The sequence below is a fragment of the Nestor notabilis genome, unplaced genomic scaffold (assembly GCF_000696875.1).
Source record: "Nestor notabilis isolate BGI_N333 unplaced genomic scaffold, ASM69687v1 scaffold211, whole genome shotgun sequence".
NCBI lineage: Eukaryota > Metazoa > Chordata > Aves > Psittaciformes > Psittacidae > Nestor > Nestor notabilis.
The window spans coordinates 49,499-62,209 of NW_009914892.1; the positions used below are offsets into that span (position 1 = coordinate 49,499).

At 38.3% G+C, this 12,711-nt stretch overlaps 1 protein-coding gene across 1 annotated transcript in view; it reads right to left on the bottom strand.

Moving 5' to 3' along the window:
• Positions 1-6,628: 6,628 nt before the first annotated feature.
• RAPGEF2 (Rap guanine nucleotide exchange factor (GEF) 2) overlaps positions 6,629-12,711 on the bottom strand; it is a 69,239-nt gene continuing 63,156 nt past the window's right edge. Inside the window, exons 23-24 of the mRNA XM_010023850.1 lie at positions 9,981-10,286; positions 6,629-8,738 (exon numbers count right to left, since the gene is read on the bottom strand). Of these exons, the coding sequence (XP_010022152.1) occupies positions 8,713-8,738; positions 9,981-10,286 (332 nt within the window). The 3' untranslated portion in view covers positions 6,629-8,712. The remainder of the gene's footprint in view (positions 8,739-9,980; positions 10,287-12,711) is intronic.

The window sequence follows — 12,711 nt, forward strand, 5'->3', positions numbered from 1 at the left end:
GATATGTTCTTAAATAGTAGTTTTCTTACAGTATTTTTTTACACCCTATTCTCTGAATTGTACTTTGTTCATTGTTTGGAGTACTTTTATCACTGATTCATGACAAGAAATGAGATCTGTAAACTAAAGAGAACTAATCTCAGCTGATGGATGTTTCTAGCACTAATGGCCAGTGAAAGAACTGCCACTACCCCATCTTGCAAAACTAAGTGCATTCAAGACTTTTCTGTGTGTATTACCCATGCTTTGCATGCTTGTGGTTTGGCCAGAATGTGTGTAACTAGAAGTATTACTGAGGGAAGGTCAGATCAGTGTGATGACCATTCTGTGGTTTGGACTAATTACCTTCCTTGTACACTTTTCCCCTTGGAATGAAACATGGCATTTTGTAATGAAAAATTGGAAGCACTGAAGTCATTGTTTGTGACAAGTAAAAAGCAAAGATTGAAGTAAGAGTTACATTTGTTCACATTCTCCAGACGATTTTAACAATACCAGTCTTAGTCATTCCATCACTATTTTAATTTCTGGATGAAGATGTTAATAAATTTAACTGAACTCTCGTCTTGGAAGAACACAATTCATTGTAACACAGATAAATGTTATGTCATCAACATGCGGCATTCTGTAAGTACATCTTTTTAGCAGATTTATGAAAGGTATTGATTTGGTACATCTGGCCAATTCCATGTTTCTAAAATCCCAGCACGTTTCATTTATAAAATAGTATTTCAGGTGAAAGAAGGTGACCTTCACCGAGCAAGCAGTGTTCTTAAAACCGTTTGAGTGTGCATCTATAATTTAAGAAATCTGCAGAGAAGTGAGGGGTTTTTTTCTTTTTAACCTTGGTAATGCAGAGCAAGCTTTGACAAGGAAAAAAATTGTTAGGAAACAAGAGTTACCCACTGCTATTGTTTTATAAATGCATACTGCCTTTCTCAAAGGGTCTCCAGACTAAATTAAGCATCCAAATTTGATGCAGTAAGCAAAGGTAAAAGTGGAGAGAGACTGGAATGAAGGGCAGATTCTGCTGTTAAAATGCAGTGAAAGCTGATACGTGAAACAAATAGTGGTATAGGCTAAATTTACAAAGACTGCAGAATACACAGCTGAAGGGAGGAGGAAAGCAGTAAAATAATGTATAAACCATTAACCTACAAACCCCAAACTCCCAAACAGCAGCAACAGCAATTTATTTGATAATTGTAGGTGAATAATCCAAAGGACACCGTTGACCACTCAGCTCAGTCAGCTTTATGCCCTTGTCTCCACAAGGACACAAGGCAGGCAGGGATTCAACCAGGCTCTGAAAGTGGGCCAGCCCACAGGAGAGCCTTCAGCCCATCATGCCACAGGAACTTGAACTACAGCTCATTTGGATGAAAGGGGGACATGACCGCTTTCCGCAATTTGCATTCTTCCCCTTATATTTATGTGTGCCTTTCCTTTATGTACAATTTCAGAGCAGCAGAAATCTGCAGAGCTCATTCTACAGCCACAATGCTGTTTTGTAGTGGCCCATGCAAATAGGAAAAGTTCATAAATGCCTATAGGTATTGAGGGCAGGACCTTCTCAGCTACAGAGCTCAGATTGCTCCAGAACGAACTAAACTGGGACTTTCTGCTGTGGAAAAAAGTATGTAGTAAATCATGTAGCCATTGGGATAGCTCACTACTACAAAATATGATACAGGTCTACATCTTATACAGCTGCAATATCAGGGAGCAGAAGGGGGGCAATCAAAGGAAGATTAACTAATAGAAAGGAATAAAACTTCTGCTTATAGAGATCTTGTTAAAACCATAGCATTATTGGTTTTCCACTGATTAGAAATAAGCATTTTTATTCAGGGTTTGAAGTGCTGAGAATGCCAACCACATACTAGATAGTTACGCACTTCTCCATTTGGCAAAGACTGAAAGTCAGGACTAAGCATGCCCTGGTAACAGAAACAGTTGTAAATATGCTACTTGGTTTCCCAACCACAAAAATTATTCCCTTAGGAACATCTTGATAGGACACCCAGTATCATTACATAGCGAGGAAGACTGTTTTTAAGAAAATAATCAGCAAACAAGACATTACAGTACAGGCTGCCATGAGATACCGTAAGTTCATCAGGCACCTGTGAATTGCTTGAAGAACTAAGGATTCTAACAGTTCAAGCTAGGACTTCTCAGGATACAGAAAAATCAGCATTTGCACTCATAGACATCTGTCTGCATGCTGAGATGCATCCTCAAGACAAAATGTCCTGCTCGTTGGCCAAAGACACCAACTTCTGCAAATGAAAGTCTGCCCAAGAAAAGCTCATCGAAACTGTCAAGTGTGTCTCATGCATATAGCACTAGTGTGCTTCAAAACAAGAAAAAGAGACTGGGATGCTTGAACTAGCACCAGACGCAAAGAGGGACTCATACCAGACCATCAGCAGGCAGCAAATGCATTCAGCTGCAATACATCTTTAGCAATATGTGGAAGAAGAAAGTGAAATTTCAGCCAAAGCTATTAAAATTATGAGGACACAATCATCAGGACACCACCACAAGCAAGGACAAGTTTACAACTTAGGAAGGACAAAAGGCTAACACTGCAGGTAGTACAAAACCACTATGTACTCCTGATTTCAGTTCAAGCATACAAATTCAAAAACCTCAGTGACCCTAAATCTGAAAGATGAAATTCAAAACAGTAGTTCGGCAAGTAAAAAAACCCCAACCTGTGTCATGCCAGTTCTCATGAAAGGCATAGAAAAGGTCAAACACAAAACTACATCAAAAAAGAGTGCCTATGCTCACCACTCTGGAAAGCCAGCTGCTTGAACAGCAAGTGCCAAAATGGAGACATCCCAACCAACCAAATGTTGTAATACAGAAAGTGGAGGTAGTTCAGTCCCGTACATTTCATTAATGACATTATTTTGGAAAGGAGCATGTTTTTACACAGAACGCATGTTGGTCAAATGTGATAAAAAGCAGAAGAAATGTGATTGTAAAGTCAGATAAACTAGGCTCTTTTAATTACACAACAGGTGCCCCTACCTTGTAAGATAACTGTTTGGATTCCAGAAGTCTAGACAGAGCCACCACCCATGGCAAGTCCCTTGCTTCCTGTCCTCCCCAACTCCCTGCGCTGAACCTAATCACACTCCATTTGCGTCTGACAGATTTCAGCAAACTAAAAAAAAGCTCTGTATTCATCAGATCATAACTATTGCAATTACACCAAAGTAAGCGGTATGCTACAGATATGGAGAGGGCTCTACACAGAAACCTGAACAAACCAGCTTTCAGGAAACAATTGAGAAAAGGGCTATGTATATGCAGACAAAGAACTGAAGTCTGAATTTGCCCTCCCTGGGTACACTCCTTTCAAGCTTTTTGAGCACTGAAATGCTGCCTCCTTGCATTGTTTCTGAAGACTACATACAAAACACACTTTAGGAGGAAGGAAATGAGTGGTACTGTGTTCTACAAAGGAGCTAAGAGAAGCTGTGTGAGAAACCAGCTAATATAAGCAACAGGAAGAGGTTAACAGGGAGGGAGAATTGTGCATCTGAACAACAACCGAGGCATGAGAAGGAGGAAAAGCCTATATGTGCTGGGAAAAGCAGCAGCTAAGTACACCCCTTCTTAGTCAACAAAGCACTTACTTAAAACATGAATTATTTCTTGAATCATGTTCAAGAGCAATAAATATGTAAGCTTTATTAACATGAATTTCAGCAAAGTCTTTGCTATGAGTTTTTCACCAGTGACTGATTTGCCAAATGAACTCCCCGTGGGCTGAGACACACACAGCATGCAGTTTCAGTTTTGTGATTTTGCCAAAATTATCATTTGAACATTAAAAAAAAAAATAAACCAGAATTCTTTAGAAACTTTTATGTTGAGCCTTAATCACAGAGGGACCTCCATCAGTTTTCAGGTCTGTTCATTTTGAACAGATGCACTGTGCTAATACCTCCACTCATGGCATACAGATTCAAAGGCATTACGAAGACAGAGCCCTGAGGCAGCCAAGCTCCTCAGTTCAGGGAGTCACAGGAAACAGGACTCGTTTTCTTTGGAAGTTGCATTTCACAGACCTTTAAGCTTTCTTATTCTCCTCTAACCTTTTCTAGAAGGCAGAGACTTTCTCACAACACAAAAGACTTGAATAAAATTCTTCAGCCAAGGTCTCAGCTAACGTTACATAGAGTGAAAGATTCACTTATTTCATAAGCTACACAAGATATAAAAGCTGTCCAGAATGTGTGTTATCGACAAGGGAAAGAAACATATAGCACAAGGATAACAAAAGAACAAAACAAATTTTTAGACTAACCAGAAAAACCTAATCCCCATCCCCTAACCCAAACAAAAATCAGCGAAGTAGACAAAGATTAACACACTAGTGTTTTCAAGGATGGAGATGAAAATCAAAATTGACAGAAGTCAAGCTGAATTAGGCTTTTTCATTGACACAAAAAGCAAAAGATTCTTCAACTGAATAAATACCTCAAAACCAAAATGAGTCATCAGGGCCACTATACGGCCAGGAAAGAACAGAGCTCAGGAACAATCCATCTGTAGTTACCTAACAAATTGGAACATTCTTCTTCAATATGGAAAATGCCATTAAATATAGAGACTAAAAAAATGGTCATAGTATCCTGCCCAGAAGTTTTGAAAGAATGAGTATTGCCTATCACAGATTGAGTAACAAGATCTGGTGAAGCTACCATGTGAGAAGCTATAGCAGGTGACTGAAGAGTAACAAATGTATGAGAAAAGAGAGGGAACAAACAATCCGCCAGCCTGACCTAATAAAACCTTGAGAACAAGTCTCAGAAAATTGTTTACAGATCCTGGACTAAACACACAAAGGAATAAAACGAAGGTAGAGATGATATCAAGTAAAAGAAACTACATACCTGCATGGGAGGTGGGAAAAAACTGCGCTTAAACTGTCCTGCTAGAAGTAGTACCAGTTTGGAGAGAGACTGCTGCTGGAGTTCTTGATGATCAAGTTGGACTAAATTTACTAATTAATAATGATCACTACAGCACACACAAGCGTCTTGAAGCAAATAGAGTGCTTTCAGGGTTATTTGTTTTGTTTTGAAATAGCAACACTGTCCCTCACTTTAGGGGAACCAAATATTTTAATCTTAGATATACAGATGTAAAACACACATGCTTCTCCAGATGACCAAGGTTGAACCATTATAGCAGTATCTTCAGTGCCTCAGCTTTTCTGACTTTTATGTTGACTCCAGTGTGTAATATACTGCAATAAAGAAGCAGCCTTTGCCTCATCAAGTTTTATTTAAAAAATACTTCATAAAAGAGTACAGATAATTGAATGATGTTTCTTCAGACAAAAAAAAAGAAACTTTCTTAGATTTCAGTGTTCCATGTGATTTTGGTAAATGCAACACCAAATTCCAGCAACTGGTAGTTTCCTTGTCTGCATCTTGCTGCAGCCACACAGTAAGCACAAATGTATTACATATGCTACAACAACTATCAAATCTGTTTCACAAGAAGACACACCATAGCAAGGCCTTTATTTCAACTGAATTGGTTGCTGTGTGGTGTTATCTTCCAATCCACAATGAGCTACGTGTATTGGATCATGAGTGTTGCAGATGTCTATATAATGTGTCCAGAAGAGAAGCATGAACAGGATAGGGAATTCAGTACTGTACCAAGTATACTGAAAAATATTGACAAATGCGCAAACAATTCACATACCTCACAACTCGCTAAGAGGAATTACCTTTAGTATTACCAAAGGACAAACTTGCAGGTAAGATAAGTAAAAATATACTTTAATTCTAGTGATGACCAACGGTGGCTCTCTAGCTTGTTTTAACATACCCAACAAGTACAAGCCACAGATTCACAGAGTAGTTCCACCCACACACACACCATACATATCTGCATCTCCATAACTTATTTCCTTACCTTCCTAGAGATTCCAGTGATAAAAGGAGAATCTGTATTTTCAATGATTTTTAACTTTCTTCTGATTGTATTCAGTGTGGAATGTTTCTAGGATTATGTTAGGAAGACTTAAATCTAGACAGAGCATTTTACTGCTTCTCTTTGCAATGAACTAATTTTAGATTTGGAAACAACACCTGTCAAGCATTTTAAAGCTAAATGGGATACAGCTGATAACAGCTTTAGGAGTGACATTTTAACCCAGTCTTCTGCATACTACTGGAAATGACTCTAACCTCTGGGGAAATAAAAAAAAAAAAAAAAAAAAAAAAGTGTATACAGATTTGTCATTGAATTAACATCAGCTTTTACTACTGGGGATGCTACTGAGTGATCTGCATTGCTTGAAATACCTTCTTTGGTAAAAAGATCAAATGGATCATTTCCAAACGTTAAAACATCTATTTCTTACTTTCACACCATTCAGAACATAAAATCACCACACTCTCTCCTTTAATATTGTTTATGTCCAATATACACCTCAGACCATACCTATAGTCCTCTCTTTACACCTCAAATGTTCCTGGTGGGGACACATAACATCAGTCATTCTCATTCAGCAGTACACACACCAAACTTTCCAGAAGTTATCAGCAGCACAAATGTATATAAAAAAAAACTCCACACCAGTGGTTTGCCCACATCACTTGGCAATTTCCCTTTAATATTAATACACAGAGAAGTAAAATTTTTTCATAAATTTGTTCAAGTATGTGGAACATGTAAAATGCATAAGAATCAATATGGACTTCATTAATGTTATATTTATTTATTTTCCAGCTTCATACAAACTGGATGTAGAAGCATAAACATAGTACATTTCTACCATTTTCAACAAAAATATAACCAATATGTACAATTATTGTATTAAAAATACAAAAGGGATACAGACTCCACCAATGTCTTTCTAAAAGACATACAGGTACAAGTAGTATCAAAAGTATGAGGAAATCACCAGTTAATTGTACATTCTGCACTTGACATCACAGAGCGAACTGAGATTAGCAGTCCTATGGTCTACAATTACTTAATGCTTATATAACATTTGTGCAACTTGTGATAGAGCTAGAATTTTGTCTTTCTATATGCACATGAGGTCCATAGCCTTGAGAATAAAACTGGCAAATAATGCATATTACATGTAAAATTACAAATGCATAATTGACAACGTGATATATAAGCAAATAGACAAAAGCTATGATTACAGGAGAGAGAATTAAATAAAGCACTGACGTTTGTTTGATACAGTGAAAAAACACTGCAATTTGATCTTTAAAAGTTGAAGCTATTTACGTTTATCTACTGATCAATATGATCAGCTGAGTTCAATGGAAAAAAAAAAAAAATATCCAAGACCAGCAGTTCCTCACATTTGAGTACTACTCGGATTGGCAGCCTTCACTTCTCCGGAGTCTGTGCAAAAACAACACAAAAATAGAGGGGAGGGTCATTTCAGTCATTATAGGGTTAATAGCAGCTGTGAGCAGGTGGTTGCTACACATTGGCCTTCTCTACACATGCAGTGTTCCATGAAGCCATTAACAGTTGTGACTATTTCTGCATTGCAAAGGCTGGCAAACCTAACCATGTTATTTTTCATTACTTAAAGGCTCATTTATCCCCTAATGCCAAAGTCAATAGATGGAGGTTATTAGATCAGTGTTAACAGCTGACATGAGCTGTGACATCCCAACTTCCTTCACTGCAATGTTATCCAGTTAATTTTTCTTTTAATATAACTACTATATAGTTAAAAAAAATTAAAATAAAAATAATATATAACTTAAAGGTGGGGTTGCCGTCTGTCTCATTAGAATGGGACACTTTCTTTTTAAGTCTGCCATCCTGTATTCCGCAAGGCACAGGTATGAGACCATCCATCAGCAGCCAGTTGCAAGAACCTGTTTCTGCATTTAGACCTGGCTAAGGATGGCATTCCCGCTAACATGTCCAAACTTTTGAAGATTCCAGGGTGGGGCACACTAAGAGCAAAGCGAGACGGCCAAGGAAAGGCTGCATCCCATAACCTCTGCCTTCTCCTCTTGCCCTGCTTAGCCACGTGACAGCAACATCTTTTCCAGGAGCTCAGGCTGGCAACCCTACTTACAGGTATGAAATAATACTGTAATCACTATGCAGATGCAGTAGCTGATCTCCGAAACGCAACATACAAAACCGTAACAAAGGCATTGTAAACAAGCAAATAAGCACTGCCTCCTTGAAGGATTTCAATGCATCTCTCTCTTTGTAGGTTAAAGGCCAAATGTAATTTGACAACTAGCTTATCTCATTATCCCAACGAGACTAAGTGCTAGGATTGTAATTAAAATCTAAAAGGAAGATTTAAAAAAGAAACCCTTCCAGGCATTGGGAAGTGCAGCCAGAGTTAATCATCCTGATGTGATGATCTTGGAATTTGGAATGATACTGTGTGATGTGGCAGACAGCGACAGTGGTAGCTTGGAGACTGCTGCACTGTGCATTTCAAGCAACACAGTTTGAAAAGTGCCAGGGCGATTTCTTCACAGTATTTCACATGCAAGGGGAGAGGGGACAGAAGGGGGAGGGGCAGAGGAAGAAGCCCCATGCTGCTTTAAGGCAGGGAAGGAGGCAAATAGGTCCACCATCCTTTTAACTATAGTTCCAAGGCTCCTATTCTAGGGACGTCTTCTTGTGCTCTCCTTTAAGGTGGCTCACTCTGGATCCAGAAAAGCCCAAGTCTTAGACAGCAGAAACTTGTTCATCTTCTGCAAACACAATAGGATAGGGGAAAATAGAATTTAGTTCATATAGAACAAGACTGCTACTGAATGAAAAAACCTGAACGGTGCTCATGTGTTTTCCATTTAGTTGTATTAGGTATATCGTTTAAACCAATCTAAATACCTATACATTTCAGGTCTCATGAGAAGTATTCCTTCACAATTTTGTTCTCAAAGGAAATAAGACAATTGCTATAACTGAGCTAGATGCAGTTCCTCAGCCTGAGGAACATAACAGCTATGCCTAGATATCCAATAGCTTCAAAAAGCCATCTTACATTTTTCCCTGAATATGTATCTGTGAATTATTTAAATTAAGATTATATAAAATCTGAGTGGAGCTTTAGTCATCATTGGTAGAAACAATTAAATTTCTCTGACATGGTAATTTTCAAAGTTTGAGGCAATTTGATTAAGTTAGACTTCAATTTTTTTCCATTATGTTCAACTGCAGAGTTCATCCTGCACATAAAACCTTAGTAATTAAGCATTAAGGAGAGAAGGGGAATGTTAGCCTTTATCATTATCAAAACAAAGCATTCAAGTGTGTAATTTGGGCACTGACTGCCTAAATTTTGAGCACCTACCCCTAAAGATGCAAACTAGCTATGCTTGCACTCTGTAGAAGAACAAAAAGACTATGTCTACATGGTCTTTCTATCATTATAGCTGAGCTAAAGCATAAAGAAGCAGACAAACTTGGGCAAGCGAGGCAGCAGAAGAGTAGTGGGCTCATTATATGAAGCAGTTGGTACAGAATAGCCAGTGTCCACAGCATAAGCGTTTCAGGTAGAATGTGAGTTACTATCCAAATAAGCCTGACCAACAATGCTCTGTGGGGCAGACGGATAAGTATTCTACAGATCAGAATAATTTTTGACCATTAAATACATGGATAGTGTCAAACACTAGGTATGCTGGAAACTTTCAGGGCAGGCAGGGCTGTACCTGGCAAACATAGGCACCTCCGGAGAAGTTACCCAAGTCAACTGCTTGCTTGACCAAAATTCAGGTGGACCTACATTCCAAATTTTAAATTATATTAAGAATTAACTGAATTCCTCCCCTTCCAAAAAGTTAATAGCAAGTTTTGGAAGATGAAAGAGAGCTCAAATTATGGCAAGAATTTCAATGGCTGAACACACTTTTGTAATTTGCTTTGTGTCTGTGAAAGCACTGACCGATTTTGCATGCAGGTCAGTCAAAATCTAACAATTAGAAATTTACCATCTTCCTCTGCAGAAAACCCTTGAGATGGATAGTGAGCAAGACGTGGATCTGACTCATTTGGTTTATGCCACTGAGGTTTGCTCACAGGCCTGCTAGTTGAATGGCCATGTGACTGCTGCTGCGGAGTTGATGTCCCTGGAGTCTCACATGTCCGTGCCACCATTCTAGACCTCTGAAGTGCTATGTTGTAATCTGGAGGCTTTCTGGTTGGATGGGAGCCACCTTCTGCAAACTCTGCAATAGGTATTCCTACATATCCAGGAGGAGTTGGAGGTGGTTCCCGATATCGACCCTCTTTTCGTGCTGCAGGAAGAACAACAGATTATTATGAGAGATAGAAAGAGGAAAACTGCTCAAAGGAAAATAATCAGTGAAAGTTAAATAAACATCAACTAACTCAACACCCCAGGAAGAGAAAATCTGAATCACAAAATTTGACTAATATACAATAGACAATAAGTTCTTGAAAAATAAACCATGCAACAAAGTATCGAATAAAAAACATACACAGGGTACAGCTATTCTTTCAGGAGTGAAGCATTAGTCTAGTAAAATTCACCAAATTACACAGGGAATTTGCTCAAAGTTAGCAACTGAAGCTGTTCTATGAATCACAGAGAGTAAAACATACACTGATAGAAGTAATGAGGAAGACTCAGGAGTCCCCCTAAGTGACAAACATCAGGAATACTGACATCTTCCCAAACACATGACTATCTTAATCCTGAAGCTGGGCTTTATACCTAATATCTCTTTTGTTTTTAGCATTTTGCAGGGGGGAAATGCATCGGATACATCATTTCTTCCTACAGCTCTTACTACTTAATGAGACATAAGCTACAGTTCCAAAAGGTAAGGAAGAGAAGTAGGCTTCATCTTCCTACTTTCTGTATGCACTACTGCCTGCTGCTCTTACAGTTGTATTATCTCCAAAATTGAAACTTGAAAGTATGCCTTTAAGAACAATGATTAAATATGATTTTATGTAAGAGATGGAAAGACCACCACCTAGTTTGTGGATCACATTGAGGTGTAACTTTACCTGAACAAGGCTTAACTCTGGGCATACTTAAAAGTTCTAACCTTGCAGAGAATTTCAAGGGAGGAAACAGTGATTAAGAAAGTTTAGCATCTGCAGGGACGAACAGCAGATAGGTGTGACTATGTTGGAGTTATGTTTGGTTAAAGAAGTCAGCTTGAACACTTCTTATGGGCCTAGCCCTTCACCACATGACCACTTAACTCACAATACAAAGGCAAACACAGCATGAAAAAACACTGACATAGACAATTTACTCTGCACAGCTTGTCATACACTGTATATTCTTGCACAAGTGGTGATGACAACATCACCCTGCATTAGGCAGCATGGAACTGACAGAAAGGGAAGTACAAGCTTAAAATGGACCGGTGCTACTTGGATGCAAGTTTTTATAGACTAAAAATGAAGTCTTGGTATTGTAACAAAGCCAAGTAGTTTCCAATCGAATATAAGTATTTTTCTTGGACAAACTGTTTTAACGGAACAAAGCAGCATGAAGACATTTCTGAGAAATTTTATTCAAACATTTCTGAAATGTAACTTTGATGCAGAAGAAAATCTGTAGAAAAATTTTACCGAAATGCTGCAGAAGATAAATATCTATTCAGTGCAAAAGAACCATGTAGAAAGAGTGGCTTATGTTGGACAGAGATAAGCAGTTATATTTGCAGGATAATTAATTAAAAGGACTGAAGTGCATGGAAATGGGTGGTTTGAATTTTCAGGTCTCCCATTCTTTCAAGTCTCTAAAATGTGGCAAGAACTGTCTTGAGAGGCAAGTTTGGAAGCATGCTTGTTCCACATTCTAGTGGAAACCAAGGGTATCAAAGAGTAAAATTAGTGAGTGGCATGAATCTGAACCTAACATCCCAAACTGAACAGCTTCCTCCTCTTCATAGCTCAGGGATTCAGATCTGTACCCACACGCTGAGGCAATGGGCCTTTGCTAAGCAATATACTGGGACAGGAAATGGAAAAGCAGTTTATCACAGTGGTCTCAGCATGACCTCAATCTGGCAGACTTTTTCAGCTGTGTCAGTGAAAAATGGATTTAAATAGTTCTTCATATGAACCTGAAGAAAAGCAAACTGAAGGGCAATGAAAGGAAGGAAAGAGACCAAAACGCAGAGGTCTTGGATGGCCCAAGGACTGGGATGGGCAGAAGGAACAGTATGAGAAAAATGTTAAGCTCTGCCAAAGACACCTTCAAATATTAATTTATATATTATCTGATCTTTCTTTTGTTGAATGATTATAAATCATTAACCAGCTCTAACTTCTTAGGAACCTCTTCAGATTTAGCAGTCCAAAGAAACACTTCCGTTGGTATTTAAGCACAAAGCGATCCCATTTTCAGAAGATATTCACAATTATCAGGCAAGTCATACAGATGTATAAAGTAAAATACTTCTTAAAAAAAAAGAGGCCACATTTATTAAGATGTCTAAATATAGAATGTGGAGTCCTACTGTGAAGAGAAATTCACATTTCAGAACAGACATCTAAATACATCAGCCTCTCAATATACTGTCCAGCAGTTGAGCTAGTTCTTTGATATATGGCAGGCTCTTTAGAAACACAAAGGCACTGAGACTTAACAATAAGTGATATTTTCCCTAGCAATAAATGCAGTTAGAGGGGAAAATCAGAGAGACTGAAAAATGTTCAGTTTTGCTTTGAAAATTA